General features: G+C 46.5%; 2 protein-coding genes across 6 annotated transcripts in view; one reads left to right on the top strand and one right to left on the bottom strand.

Moving 5' to 3' along the window:
• Positions 1-9,786, bottom strand: part of LOC123828663 (collagen alpha-3(IV) chain-like) — a 127,981-nt gene extending 118,195 nt beyond the window's left edge. For both annotated transcript variants that reach the window (XM_045853732.1, XM_045853738.1), the window contains exon 1: positions 9,538-9,786. In XM_045853732.1, coding sequence (XP_045709688.1) covers positions 9,538-9,636 — 99 coding nt within the window. In that variant the 5' untranslated portion in view covers positions 9,637-9,786. The remainder of the gene's footprint in view (positions 1-9,537) is intronic.
• Positions 9,787-10,031: 245 nt separating this feature from the next.
• Positions 10,032-14,629, top strand: part of LOC123828626 (collagen alpha-4(IV) chain-like) — a 123,110-nt gene continuing 118,512 nt past the window's right edge. For 3 of the 4 annotated variants that reach the window (XM_045853711.1, XM_045853721.1, XM_045853712.1), the window contains exon 1: positions 10,032-10,347. The gene's annotated coding sequence lies outside the window, so the exon portion shown is untranslated. The remainder of the gene's footprint in view (positions 10,348-14,629) is intronic. The other variant, XM_045853715.1, reaches the window with a different exon arrangement.

The following is a 14,629-nucleotide window of genomic DNA, read 5'->3' on the forward strand; positions in this document are numbered from 1 at the left end:
GGCCCAGCCTCCCTGTGTGCACATGAATGATTGTCAAATCAATTGCACTGAATCAAGTAAAGGGACAGACAGATTGAACAAATGCCGTGTTGATCTGGACAGGTTCCCCTCCCTTCCTCTCTGTCAGACTCACAAGGCACAGAATCCAGACAGAAACCACCCAGACTTGACTCCTGTTTTGCTGATTCTCCTTTATGTAGGTTGGGTTCCCAAGGAGACAACAAATCTTTAAAACCGGAGTCACGTCACATTGGCTTCTGAAACACTCCAGTGCCGTCAAGGCCGGCACAGGGCCATGGCACTTTCCGGTTGGGGAGGTCTGTGGTAGGCACAGATTCTGCCTTCCTAACCGGGTCGGGGTGGGGGGAGGGGTGGGGCCGGTGCTGCCAGTCCTTCCAGCAGGTCCCTAACTGGGTTTCACCCTTCCCTGGCTTAGAGCCCGCTCAGGCCCAGGCCCAGGTCCACTGCCCTGCCCTGGGCCTCCCAGCCACGTTGTTCAGCAAATTCAGACCTGTCCCAATGAGGCTGAAGAGAGAATGACGGAGACACGTCAACAGGAATGAAAGAAGAGTGTTTTCATTTCATCACATGTCTTTAGACGTGTGTCCATTACTGAGTCACAGTGCAAATTTGTTACTCATCTGTTACTAGTCCTGTGAAGAGCATGGATACACCACATTGTCTCTTTACGTTAAAATATGAATAGAAGCGCAAACGTTAACATCATACAACAATCAGCCATATGCAGGCTTGTGGACTTATTCCGCCTTATCCACTGAGCAATTTTCTGTCCTCAATGAGCACAACCACCCTGACCCTGCACCCTCTGGGGCACCCTGGCTCTTTGCCTCCCTTTCCTGCCCCCTCTGTCCCCCGCCCCCCACCTCTAACAAAACACCCAGGGTGTATGTTCTCTTTGTGGAGAGTAAATAAAGTCAGTTTCATCTCTTTTCACAAAAGACTTCTATCAGCCTTTGTTTTATTCATGACAACCCAGGTTCTGGCCTCTCTCCACTGTGGAGAGGCCCCGGCTTGCCCACATTTTTCGGCACTTCCCAAGGCTGTCTCCAAGTACGGCCTCGGTCTCTGAGCTGGTTCCTTAGAAGGGTGCTCCCCAACCACCTCCAGCTGTGGTAGGACCGCCCCTTCTCCATCACCACCTCCGTGCTCTCCTGGCAGGCACCGCGATCCATGGGTACACGCCCATGTGCTGGGCTGTTGTCTCTGTGCCCTACCCACCTCGACTCCCGACCCCACCACGACCGCGGATGCAGGCTGTCTAGTTTATCAGTGAATCCCCAATGCCTAGCCACATGCCTAAGTCTCTGTCCTCTTCTCTCCTTCCTGCTTTTAATACTAATAATAAACAAATAGTTGTAGCTGGAATATCAAATTGGGTACTTAATTTGTCCCAGGCATTGTATTGAATATTTTATCCCCAATAGATACAGGACCACCATTTTCAGATAACAAAAACAGAGATCTTTTTGGAAGCAGTTTGTTCAAGGTGACACTGCCTTGTTACCTGACTGAATTCTAGTGATAATCTAGTTTACAGTTTAAGAAGACAGGGGAGGTGTGGCATGTTGGTATTTAACATATTTCTCCTTATCTCCATTCATTATCCCAAGTGTTTACTGTTTGGGCAATGCTTCTTTAATTCCTTACCTACGTAACTTGCTCATATTTTGACAATGGGGCAATATAATTGGATCTATACAAATGGTAATTTGTGAAGTTTTAAGCATTGTTGCCAAGGACACCTTAATTTTTTTGGAGAAAAAGTTGCCCAGATATTTAGGTACAACCCACGCTCATTTATTGTCTTTAATTTAAGTTGTTGTTCTCACATGTATTTCTTATGGAAAATATTAAACCATGTGCTGCATCCAGAGATAGGACCTTAGAGACTGTATCTCCTTCTCTAATCTGGGTGTCACTTACATGGATCTGCACCACCCACCTCGGTGACCACACACGTAGCTATAGACACCAGCAATGTGGCTAGCTCAAATTGAGATGTTCTAGAAGTGCAAAATACACACCAGATTTTGAAAACTCAATGTGAAAAAAGATAATAAAATATCTATGAGTGATTTTTAATAATGATAACATGTTGAAATGATGGGATTATAGATGTGCTTTGGTAAATAAAATATATTAAAGTTACTCTCACCCATTTACTTTTATTTTTTAATGTGGCTACTGGAAAAGTTAAAATTACCTACGTGGCTCATAGTTATGGCTCAAATTATATCTCTGTTGGATGATGTGACATAGAGGCTCATTTATGTGAATTTATAAAAGCGTGTAAAGGGGGAAACTATAGAACCATTACAGTTTAATTCGGTCCCGGCCGGAAAAGGCATCCGGAGCCGGGGCCGCAGCGGGCACTTCTGTGAGCAAACCCGGGAGGCCGGAAGGACTGGCGCAGGTGCTTCCAGAGGACAAGGGCCGGTGATTGTATCTTGTGAGGTTAACCTTGAGTTTGGAGTAAGAGGCTTTCTTATCAGATCTTTAGCGATGAAGACGACTCAGAGATGCTAAGTAACTGTTCAAGGCCCCGGGTGGGAGCGATGGCAGGAAAAATGTATATTCTGTTAAGAAGTTGATATAATCCCGGTTTCCTTATTTTCTCAAACTAAAAAACAAAGGTGAAATAAATGACCTACAGTGAAAGTCTGGTGCAGTTGAAATGTTTAGACTCAGGCCAGATATAAACAGCATAGGACAGAAATGTTCTGAGCAACTGTGTGTTTCTACTGATCCTGGCAAATCTTTTATCCCGCAGTGGATGGATGCTTTTTGGCTGAAGGCCACAGCACGAGGACAGTCGAATCCACACGGCTGGAGGACCACAGGGCATCTGCAGACCAGACAGCCCTGCTGCTGGAGCAATACCCTGGCAGGTCTGAGGGCTTTGATCATGCTTAGCACCAGGCGATATTATTGTGCAGGGTAACATGGCAAAAATTGTAAGGAAAATACATAGGCAAATTCTATTTAATTCACAGTTTTTTCCAATGATCATGCCTGTACCCTGGGTTTGTACTGAACAAACCCAGCTACTGTAACCCCAGAGAAACACTGAAGGAGGAGGACCCTGAGTCTGGTCAGAGAGAGGAGGCTGGTGGCTGCCCTGCTGCTGGCCACGGACTCTCACGTCGCCAGATGGGGTCTAGGATGTTTGGTGGAAGGGGCAGTGGTGGGAGAGGAGAGGAAGGTGACTCTGAGAATGTGAAAGGAAACATGTTTGGTCCCTGCTTCCCTCAAACCATTACTAATAAAGTCCATCGAGTGGGAAAAAATTCCATGGGAACCACAGAACTACTCTGCTATTTTTTTTCCTCCCGGGGCAGGAGAGCTCCAATCTGTGGGCAATGAGGCAAAATGGAGGCGGGTGGGTTGCTGAGCAATGAGAGAGAAGGCTTATTGTCCCTAATCTCTCATTCATATTCTCTCCCCATGAGTGAGAATTCATGGACAGAAGGAAGAAGAGAAACTCCCAGGCCTTGAGATCATAGGAAAAGAATTAGAAAGACAATATAAATAAGTATGTATGAAATGATTAAAGAGGCATAAAAAATGAGTAAAAACCTACAAAAAAGACAAAAAACACCTCAGATAGACTTAGATTTTGAATTTCTAGTAATAAAAAGTCATTGAAATTTTAAAAATCATTGCTAGCATTTATTGAATGATTACTAAGCCATCGTATGTGTGACGTATATTAAATCATTTAATTCTTATAAAATCCTGAGGTTTATCTCTTATTACCATTTTAGGATGAGAAAACTGAAATTAAAAATTAGAAAGCTGGTGGTTCACAGAAGGCCCATGTCAAATGGTTCCAGAGTTGTCTTTTGTTATTAAAAATCACAGCACATTGACATAGCTACTGAAGATGACACACAGCAGAAGAGAGAACTGGACATGGAAAGATGGGTGCGCGGATGTCCCGTTGGCCGCAGTGTGGAGGGAAGCAGCACCTGAACCAAAGCTCAATGCGCTACAGCTTGCTCTCAAGGACAAAGGGATGGGTTTCACGGGGAGTGTGCGCAAACCTCACACTGCAGGACAATCATTCTGTGGGGAGAGGAGAGGAGTATCCAGTGGCTCCCCTCTCCCCAGGGTAAAGATTTCCCCACAGGTGGTAATGCCCTGCACTTCTGGGCTCAGTAGGAAGCCAGGGGATGGAGTCTACAGGAAACATCAGGCTGTGCCTGTGTCAAGTCCGTGGCCAAATGGCAAGTGAGCGCCCATAGCCCAGGAGCAGAGGGAGGCCAAGAGGAGCTGAGAAGGAAATGAAAGGGATCTGATATAAGAAGTCAGGAGAACCGGAGGAAAACAGGAGAAGGCCCAGGATGCATCCTAACAACCAGGAGCAGAGTGGGGAAGGAGAAGTATAGAAAAGAAATGTCTGAGACTTTTCAAGATTTGATAAAATTATAGATCTCAGATGACATATCCACAATGAGATACCACTTCACACTGCTGAGAACAGCCATCATAAACAAATCAGTAAGTGCTGGAGAAGGTGTGGAGAAACGGGAACCCTAGTGCAGACTGGGGCAGCCACTGTGGAAAACAGTGTGGAACTTCCTCAGAAAACCAAAAGTGGATCTGCCTTTTTACCCATCAATTCCACTGCTGGGGTTATACCCTAAGGATCCTGAAACACCAATTCAAAAGAACCTATGCACCCCAATGTTCATAGCAGCACAATTTACAATAGCCAAATGTTGGAAGCAACCTAGGTGCCCATCGGTAAATGAGTGGATTAAAAAACTGTGGTACATTTACACCATGGAATATAACACAGCAGAGAGAAAGAAGGAGCTCTTACCCTTCAAGACAGCATGGATGGAACTGGAGAGCACTATGCTAAGTGAAATAAGCCAGGCGGTAAAAGAGAAACACCATATGATCTCACCTATAAGTGGAACCTAATCAACAAAACAAACAAGCAAGCAAAATACAACCAGAGACACTGAAATAAAGAACAAACTGGCAGTAACCAGAGAGGAGGGGGGAGAGGGATAATGGGGGATAATGGGGGATAATGGTGGAAGGGCCATCAAGGCCCATGTGTAAAGGACACAGGGACAAAGCCAAAGGGGGTAGGTTCAAGGGTGGGAGACAGGAATGGATGGTGCAGGAGGGAGTGGTGGGGTGGAAATGGAGACAACTGTACTTGAACAACAATAAAAAACAAATAAGTAAATATCACTCAGTAAGGTATATTAAAAATCACATGTGCACATTATAATTTCAATGAACATGATCAAAACTCTTGCTCTAATTGATAAACTGGGAAATCTTTGAAGTCTCTACCACAATTCAATAAAAAAGTAACTAAAAACTCCCCACATTAGGATAGTAACAAATAAACATTTAACACATAGAAAAAGAAATCAATTTGAAAAGATTTTAAACTTAATGATATTAGAATACTTATATTCTAATACTTTATATCATTAGAATAAGTATTCTAATGATATTAGAATACTTATTAAAATGTGTGTAGTGTGGTTAAAGCAGTATTGTGGTGGAAATTTTTTAGCCTTAAATGCCTTTTGGCTATTCAAAGTCTCTGTATTAAAGTCAAAATACGAAATTCAACTCTGTTTTGTTATATCTATAACAGACTATTAAATTTTACAAAATATGCCATTTACAGTGGCACTAAAAATATTTAATACTGGGAAGTTAAAGAAACAGAAAACACTAAGACATTGTGAGAAACTAAGGCCCTAACAAGAGACCCGGATATGAAAACCAAGAACTCCAATACAAATGGGTGCTTGGTACACGTTCGCAGCTGTGATGCCACAAAACGGTGTGAGTGCGAGAGTGGAATGCTCAATAAATAACGCTCTATATGTGGTTTTCCCTAAACAGAAAGATGGGAGAGGCAACAGGTCAAAGCTTATCCATCCTTGCTTAATCTCAGAGATAGATACATCACTTCTCGTTTGTCTGAAATGTTTCCTAATTCAACTTAAGTTTCTACATTTAAAAATGAAATCTGTTGAGAAAGCATCCTCCCTAAATGCAGCTGTTCTTCAGCGCCTGATATATGCTTGCCATATTTCTGCCCTGTCTGGAATTTTAGGGCAAAAAAGAGGAAGGATAGGTCATGTTATCTCCGGCCATGACCCTCATCTTCCCCAGGTATCAGAGGAGGCAGCTCTCTAGCTCTACTCTTAGACCTACTGTGTGCGGCAACAGCATGGTGCCCCTGGGTTCCACGTGGGTGAGCAGCTGGGTCAGGGAACAGCCATAGTCTGGGGAGGCTGCCAAACTGCAGGCCTGGGGCTGGACGCCTGCAGAAAGGGACTTCACTTGGGGAGCCTCAGAGCACATTGTGGGGGTGGGCAGGTCCGCCCTGTCTGCGCTGGGCATGTGGGGTCAACACCACTCCTCTCTTACCCCTTTAGAGAAATGCTAAAATAAAATCGCAGCACCCTAGAGCAAAATATATCCTTAACTACTGGAGCACAAAGATGGTCAAGATCATGGTCCAAAGGCTAAGTTTAGCTCTCACTTAGGAAGTTTGGCCCTGTATTCTTCAGGCCTTTACAAAAAAGCTGAGTTTTGTCAAGTTTTGACTTATTCACTAACATCTAGAATTTGAGAGATTTCGATGGAAACTGGATATCTAGCTTCTCTCCTGAGAAAGCAGGGATTCGAGCCTGGATTCTAGAATGCCAAGTATCAGTCACTCCTGAAGACTGCCCCCCTACCCGCAATGGTCCCACTCATTGCCTCACCTACTGGCCCCACCAGGGGTTTCAACAACTCCCTCATGTTACAGATGAGAAAACTGAGGCCCAGAGAGGTCAAATGCCTTGGCTAATGTCAGTGACCCTGTGGCGGGAGCCACGCTGGCACCAGGTTGGCCAGTTACCAGCTAACTTCTCATCCCTTTTTTCTGCATGATGAAGGCACATTTCATGGTCTCTAATGACATGGTCTGTGTAATTGAGCAGGTGCACTGGAAATGATCATGCTTATGTGTTTAATGAGGCCTACCTAAGTGATGATAAAAATAATATGAGTGGGTTAATTATAAGCAAAAAGTCACCAAGGCTTAGCCAAACCCAAAACAGAGTTTTACGTACAAGAGAGTATGACGATGTAACTGACAATTGCTATTACCTGGAGGTTGCATGATCCCAGAGCATCACTTTTTTTTGGCTGATGTTCATACACATGTGAGTCCTCCTGACTTTCTCCCGCCCTCCCTAATCCCCCCCTTTTTTTTTGAGTCTAGAAAGATGGGCAAACTCCGCTCTGGAACTCTTCCCCCAGCCTCCCCACCGAGGACGCCTCCATTAGGATTTTTCCTTGTTGGATTTATTTACTCTTGGACTAAAGCTGGTAGACAATGTGCACCGACTTGGTTGAGTTTCGCCCATTATCCCCAGAAGTACTGAGCTACCTGGGTTGCGCATTCCTGCTCTGTGCAAAGTGAGTAGGTTAGAACCAGCTCCGTGAAGAGAGTCCATGGATTATACCACCCTGTGGAATGTAAAACACTAAATAACCTAAACGTAGATCAGTAGGAGAAAGGCCCAATGACTTTGGTATATTTATATTATGGAAAACTATGCAAGGGGGCAAAAAAAAAAAAAGGAGAGAGAGACAGATCTGTCTTAAATACTGATATGGACAGATTTGTAGATTACAAAAGGATCTTCATATATAATATATAAAATATATATGTATAAAATTACTTATGTCACTTATGTTGAAAAACGCAAAGAGATGGGGAGGGAGGTAGAAGGGGATTAAATGGCAATGGGAAATAATACAATAAAGACTAAATTAAAAACACAAACAGAAACGCACATTGTGTGTGGGTCCACATATGTGCATAAAGGCACAGGACACGTCTGGAAAGAAACAGGAAGTGGTGAGAGTGGACACCTTGTTTAGACAGCAGAGGGGGAGCGGTATGGAGGTGATCGGGGGCATTTTAGCTTTATCTGTAGTATTTTGATTTAAACTGTTTTAAAATTATTTAATTTTATTATTTTAATTATCATTAAATTATTTTAAATTATTATTAATTGCTTAAATAATAATAACTAATTAAAATTATTATTATTAATTATTTAAAATTATTTTAATTCTATTTTGCAGTGACAGTTGACATCCAACATTATTATTATTTTTAAAGATTTAATTTATTTTATTTTTAAAGAGGGGAAGGGAGGGCGAAAGAGAGGGAGAGAAACATCAATGTGTGGTTCCCTCTCACACACCCCCTACTGGGGGCCGTGGCCTGCAACCCAGCCATGTGCTCTGACTGGGAATCGAACCAGTGACCCTTTGGTTTTCAGGCTGGTGCTCAATCTGCTGAGCCACACCAGCCAGGGCAACCTTCAACATTATGTTGTATTGGTTTCAGGTGTGCAGTACGGTAGTTAGACAGTCACATACGTTACAAAGGGCTCCTCCTTGACGCTTCAGGTACCCACGTGGCGCCCTACTTAGGAAAATACTTGGATCACGTGTGGCCAAGGGCTCTCAAGACTTTTCACGTATGCATGTGACTATTGACTTCTGATCATAAGCAATCATAAAATTTGTAAAACATCCTTTCATCCTTGGAAATGAAACATAACTGTGTTGCCCCCCAAATTAATTATTTTCCAAGTTAAATTTTTAAATGTAAATATCACAGAAAGAACCTGAAAAGTTAAATTCTATTTCCACAAGTTAAAGTTATGTACCTCAACTCTGGGAGCCACAGCAGTTTTGAGGACACCCAATTCATCTTTAATTGCAAAGAATTGGAAACATGGGGACGGATTTAAATGGATCGGGGGTCTTTCAAACTCCTAATGGAAATGAAAGTGGCTTAATTTATACACACAGGAGGTCCATTTCTAAGGTGCTGTCAACAACTCAGAGATGGCATTGCTTTTCTCAGGGACAGGGCCTGAACACCGGAGGACAAATGTGGGTGAGGAAACCGAGCCCTAGAGAGGGCAGCGGGTTCAGTACGAAGTGGCAGGGCCAGGACTCTTGCTCGGGTTTCTACTGCCAGCCCCGAGTGCTCTCTGCCAGGACACGCTGGTCGCCTGTTCTGGTTCACCAACGTGGGTGCCCTCGGTGTCTCCATATCCGGTGTTGTCAGTTATTCACCCAGAGATTATCTGTTTACCCTCATCTTATCTTTATCTATCTATCTATCTATCTATCTATCTATCTATCTATCTATCTATCTATCTATCTATCTATCTATCTATGTATCATCTATCTTCGGAGGTCTGCCCTTCCCATCCCTGACTCCTAGATGATGCTACAAGTTTCCTCTTTGCCTCTCCCTCCAGCCCGGCGCAGTCCACCTGTTCCCCAGGTATCGTCGCTTGTTCGCGTCCCCACGCTGCCGTCCCCACGCTGCCGGCCTAGCGACCTGCGTGGAGCCTGCAGCCACCGCATCCACCTGGCAAGGTCTCCAGGACCGCGCCCCGCTGGGTGGGGTTGAACTGCCCTGGGGTGGGAGTGGCGCCGCCCCGCACTCACCTTGCCCGAGGCGGGCACGGCCGCTGAAAGCACCAGCAAAAGCACCAGCAGAAGCGGCAGCAGGAGCGCGGGCAGCCTCCGCGCCGTCCGGGGGCACATGATGGGCGCCCGCCGAGAGTACCTGCAGGCTCCCCGGCCACCGCGTTCCTCGCGTGGCTCGGGCTGCGGAGTCCGGCTGTGAAGCCCGGCTTGCCAACCGGTCGGGGGCGGATTTTGTAGGGCTCAGCCGCGCTGTCCGTCCCTCCCCACCGAGGCTTTTTGACTGTGGCTCCAAGGGAGGGAAGAAGTGGCTCAGGTCCCGCCCTCGTCCCACCTCCCCTTCAACTCACCAGGCAATGTCCTTCCGACCTGGGCGTCGTGCCCAGGAGGCAAGAAAGGGCTGCGCGCCCGTGGGGCAGGTGGGCGAGGATCCAGGGTTAGGGGTTAAGGAAGTGATGCTCCCAAGGTCTTGGAGGCGAGGCGGAGCAAGGGGGCTGCGGGTTGGAGGTGGAGAATTTTGGGGGTGCGCAATGGGGAGGCGGCAGAGCGAAGTGGAGGGAGTGGCCAGCGGCCGTGCCCAGATTAAGTGGGAGGCGCGCCGGGCGTGGGCACTCCGAGGGCCCGCTGGCTCCGGCTCCCGGCGGTGCCATCTCGCTGCTTTCCCGTTCTACAAGCCGCCTCCAACTTGCAGCCGCTGAACTTGCCCGGGAGGGCGTGGTGAAGAGAGAGGCGGCTGAGTCGCTCCTGGATTTGGGCGCAGCAGAGCCTGGAGGTGTGCGCCCTGCGGGCTGGCGATGAGGCGGCCCCTGGCGCTGCGGGCGGCCCCCGGAGGTAAGGCGCCCGTGACCCAGGCTGGGCAACCTCTGCCCTCGAGCCTGGGGCATCTGCCGGTGGGGGGGGGGGCAGTGGAGAAGGCCTGGCATCTCAGGTGGGGCGCGCGCGCACGGGGTGGCGGGTGGGGCTGGGGAGCTGGGGCTCAGGGTCACCAGAGGAGAACGTGTCTGGCTCCCGAGCTTGTCTGCCTGGGCTTGAACTGGGCGCTGTGTTTTGATTAATTTGGAGGCTTAAGTTACCACCAGCCTGGCAGTCTGGGCACTGCGACATGCCAAGAGCAAAAGGCAGCTGAGGGGAAAGAGAATGCCCATCCTATTCTCTGCTGCGTTGAACTGGCTTTTCAGGCTGGATCTTATCTGCGGAAATGCAGGGGAAACCGAGAGCCAACTTTGTCCTGGGTGTCTCCCTCCCGAGAGTGCCCTTCGTCGCGGTGGCCTGGATACAAACGTGCAGTTATCTGGCTTGTTAGGGCGCTCTCTTCAAAGGAGGGCTGGTGCCCCTTCTTGCACCAGTTGGCCACGTTGGCTCTGAGGATGCATTTAGACCCTTCTCAGAATAATGCTATTAGGTACATACAAGTAAATCAGAGTTACTTTTACTGGTGTACCATTACTAAAGTGGTCAAGCCATGAGGTAGCAACAGACATGCATCGTGAATATTGCACGGAACATCTGGGCCTAACAACAGCTCCATGAGAACAACTTTAGTCTCAAAGTGGTGAGAGATGCAAAACTGAAATGTGACATGAAAATACCAGTGGCTACAAACTCTCAGGCTCTGCCAATACTATCATGGTGTGTTGCCTTCATAACGGAAGGCTATACTGAACTTCCAGGACAGTGAGTGAAGCTAGAGGTGCAGCTTTTGCTTCCGATCAGGTTCACAGACCACCTGAATTCATCTTGAGGCTGAGAACTCCTGCTTGGGAGTGGCGCTGCTGGCATCTGCAGTAGCTGGTCGCCAGACACCAAGTGTGAAATATGTGGTGTGGTTCCTCATTCAGGAAAACCACTTGCTTGCAGCTAGAATGGGGTCTACTCTATTACTGGACTAGACCTGTGTCAGAGGGCAAAAGCCTGACAGTGGGTGAATGAAGATACACCCCAGCTTTTTTTTGGCTGTAGAGTGAATATTATGGTCTTCCCTCTGTTTTTTTAGGCCTGTGATTGCCAACTGCGGTTATGCATTAGAATCTCCTAGGGATCCTCTAAAAATCCTGGTGCCTCATTCATCTGAAACCAATTACACCAGACTGTCCAGCGGTAGGACTCAGGTATCAGTTTGTTTTAAAGCTCCCTGGAGAGACTTCCATGTACAACCAAGTGTGAGGGCCACTGTTTTATGAGCCTATTTCGGTTAAGTTAGATGCACTGAGTCAGGGTCTCTTCCTAGGAGAATAATAAACCGTACTTTTATTATTAAATCTTTATTAAGATTTATTGTATTATTATAAAGTAATCATATAATCAAATATTTTATAGTTATTAAGATTATATATCCATTAAAATATGTTAAACTCTTTAATAGGACTTATGTATGCCCAGGCCACACATGTTACAAGGTGTCATGCAGCAGCGTCTTCCTACTGACAGGGACCTTCTTATGGAACCTTCTCCCGCCATCCTGGTTAGATAGGACAGCAACTGCTGTGTGGATGAAATAACAGTGCCCAAGAGTTCTGAGGGGCTTATGAACATCTTGCATGAAATGACATTACTTCCTCTGGGGAAAAGCCCCTCGAAGTTAGTGTTAAATGCTCCTTCTTTTTGCTGAACTCCAGATTTCTCAGTTTGGACCTTCATTCGTTTTCCCTGAAACCAAGTTGTTTTCATGAAAGACCCATCTTGGTTTTATCACCTTTGGAATGGGAGGAGCAGTCAATGGCAGGTCACTGCTGATGCCACAGCAGAGCAGGAGGGACACTTGTGATGTACATACAGTAAGGAGGAGGCGTGGTTAAGAGCTGGGTCTCTGCAGTAGGCTCTGGATTTTGAGTCCTTTCCATACTTCACAGTGTTGACCTAACCTCTCTGGGCTGGGAGCGTCTCTTTTGCACAGAGGGCATAATCATGGTACCCATCTCAAGGAGATGTAGGGAAAGAATGTGGTGATCCGGTACAAGCCTTTTGTCCAGGGTCTTCACAAAACAATCAATAGGAGAATTTGGTCCTCCAGTTGCATAAAGGAAAACCAGGTGGAGGAGAAATGGTGGCACAAGACGGAGATGCTCGTCTCAGCTCTACAGGAAAGGATCAAGCACACCTCCCTTGCTCCCTTGAAGTCAATGAACTATTAAGGCATCTAGAACTTGCTTCTTGGCATTTCTGGGAGCAGCAGCTTGGCATCCTGGAGAGCTGGTTAGAAATGCAGACTCTTAGGCCCCACCCAAGACCCACTGAATGAGAGGCTACATTCACCAAGGTCTCCAGGTGACTGACCAGCACATTCAGCTTGGAGAAGTGGCGTGTCTAACAGCCAGCCTCACCCACCCACTCCTCACCTTCCCACTTCACACCTACACACCCTCCTTTAGTGCAATGTTTGGCATGCACACGAGGTGGTGCTAGTCAGGGTTATTGGTTTTTAAAAATCATCTTGGGGTCAAGAGGTTTGATTTTTCGCAGTTGGTTCTTGAAATTTGATAAAGCGAGGGAAGTGAGGTCAGTTCATGTTGTACACACAAAGGACACAGAGCTCTCTACTTTTCACTCTGGTTCCAAGTGAGGGTTTTGAAAAAGAAATGAAGTGGTCATTGCCTTGGAAAAGCCCTATATTATTATTTTTGCCCCTCCCCTCCCCATTTTTATCACCACAATATGTCTGTTTTCTGCACGGTGCTGAAATATGTGGAGTTGATTTCCCTGCGTGTGAATGTAAGCCCCGGTAAGGCAGGGGCGTGGCTGGTGCTCTGTTATTGAATGAGTGAATGAAGTTCTTTACATTTGCTGAGTGAATGAAGTTGGGTGATTGGACAAATTCACTGAGGATTCACATGCAGGTCTGTTTTCTTACAAAGTTCATGATCTTTCTAGAGGCTTTGTAGTACAGGGGTATACTTCTGCTTTTGGTGAGCTGTACTTTGCCGGGCTTCCTGTAGCTTCTTTAGTCTCTTTAAGAGGTTAAATTTAATCTTAATTAATTTTTAAATTGATCTTGTTTTCCTTCATCTCCCCTTGTAGTCATTCCTCTTCTTTCAAGAGCCTTTTCCTTTCAACACCTCTGGAACAGTTGACTCCCCAGTCCTTTTAGAACCTCAGTCACCATCACGCATGTCGGTTCTTGCCGTAGCATCTCCGGATTCTTTCACTGTATCTCTAAGCTCACGGCCCTGCCTCCTGCCTGCCCTGATCATCTGTGGATTAGAGCAACTTCCGCTGCAAGTTCTGTACCGGGAAATCCATCTTCTACATTATTGTCCGAGTGCCACTTAAAATTGCACATGGTATCAGAAAGGTTAGGTTGCTTTGGGGGCAATTACAAACAGTCCTCAAATTTCAGGGTCTTACAGTAACAGGACTTTTTTCCCCTCCATTGTCACGACATACTCATCATAGGATGTAGGGAAGTGGGAAAGTGGGGGGCTCTGCTTATATTAGCCTCTCAGGAACCTCCTGGAAATTCCTGCTGCATGTGTTCTTCTCTGATCCCCACGGCGGGGGAGGAGAACGTGACAAATCAAACACCTCTCTAAAAGCTTCCAAGCAGGTGCGATGCTTACGACTGCCAATCACATTTCATTGGCCAAAGCAGTCACGTGACCATGCTTCCTTTTTGTGAGTGGTGGGGAAATGAAATCTACCACACGCCTGGAAAGAGAGCTGGGAGTATTTGGTGACCGTTAGTAATGCCCATTGCATGCTTGCTTATTTTAAAGCTTGCGGAAGCTTTTCTTTGCCTTTACAGTACTGTTTACACTTCATGGAATAGGGTGGTCCAAAATCAACTTTTAAAAGATTTCCTGTGTCGTCCCGTGTTTCTCAGGCTCACTCACATCTTTGGACTTGCTGTTCCCTCCACCCCAGGAACCTCCCCCGCAGTCTGTCTGGTGTAGTTACTTGTGTTTTCAGATCGAGGTCCAAGATCAGCCCTGGCTGGTGTGGCTCAGTGCACTGAGCACTTGGCCTGAAAACCCAAAGGTTGCTGGTTCATTTCCCAGTCAGGGCACATGCTTGGGTTGAGGACCAGGTCCCCAGTTGGGGGTGTGGCAAGAGGGACCCTACTGATGCTTTCTCCTTCTCTTTTTCCCCACCCTTCCCTCCCTGTACAAATAACTAAGTA

The sequence above is a fragment of the Phyllostomus hastatus genome, unplaced genomic scaffold, assembly GCF_019186645.2.
Source record: "Phyllostomus hastatus isolate PE091 unplaced genomic scaffold, TTU_PhHast_1.1 phas_contig_137, whole genome shotgun sequence".
NCBI classification, from domain to species: Eukaryota; Metazoa; Chordata; class Mammalia; order Chiroptera; family Phyllostomidae; genus Phyllostomus; species Phyllostomus hastatus.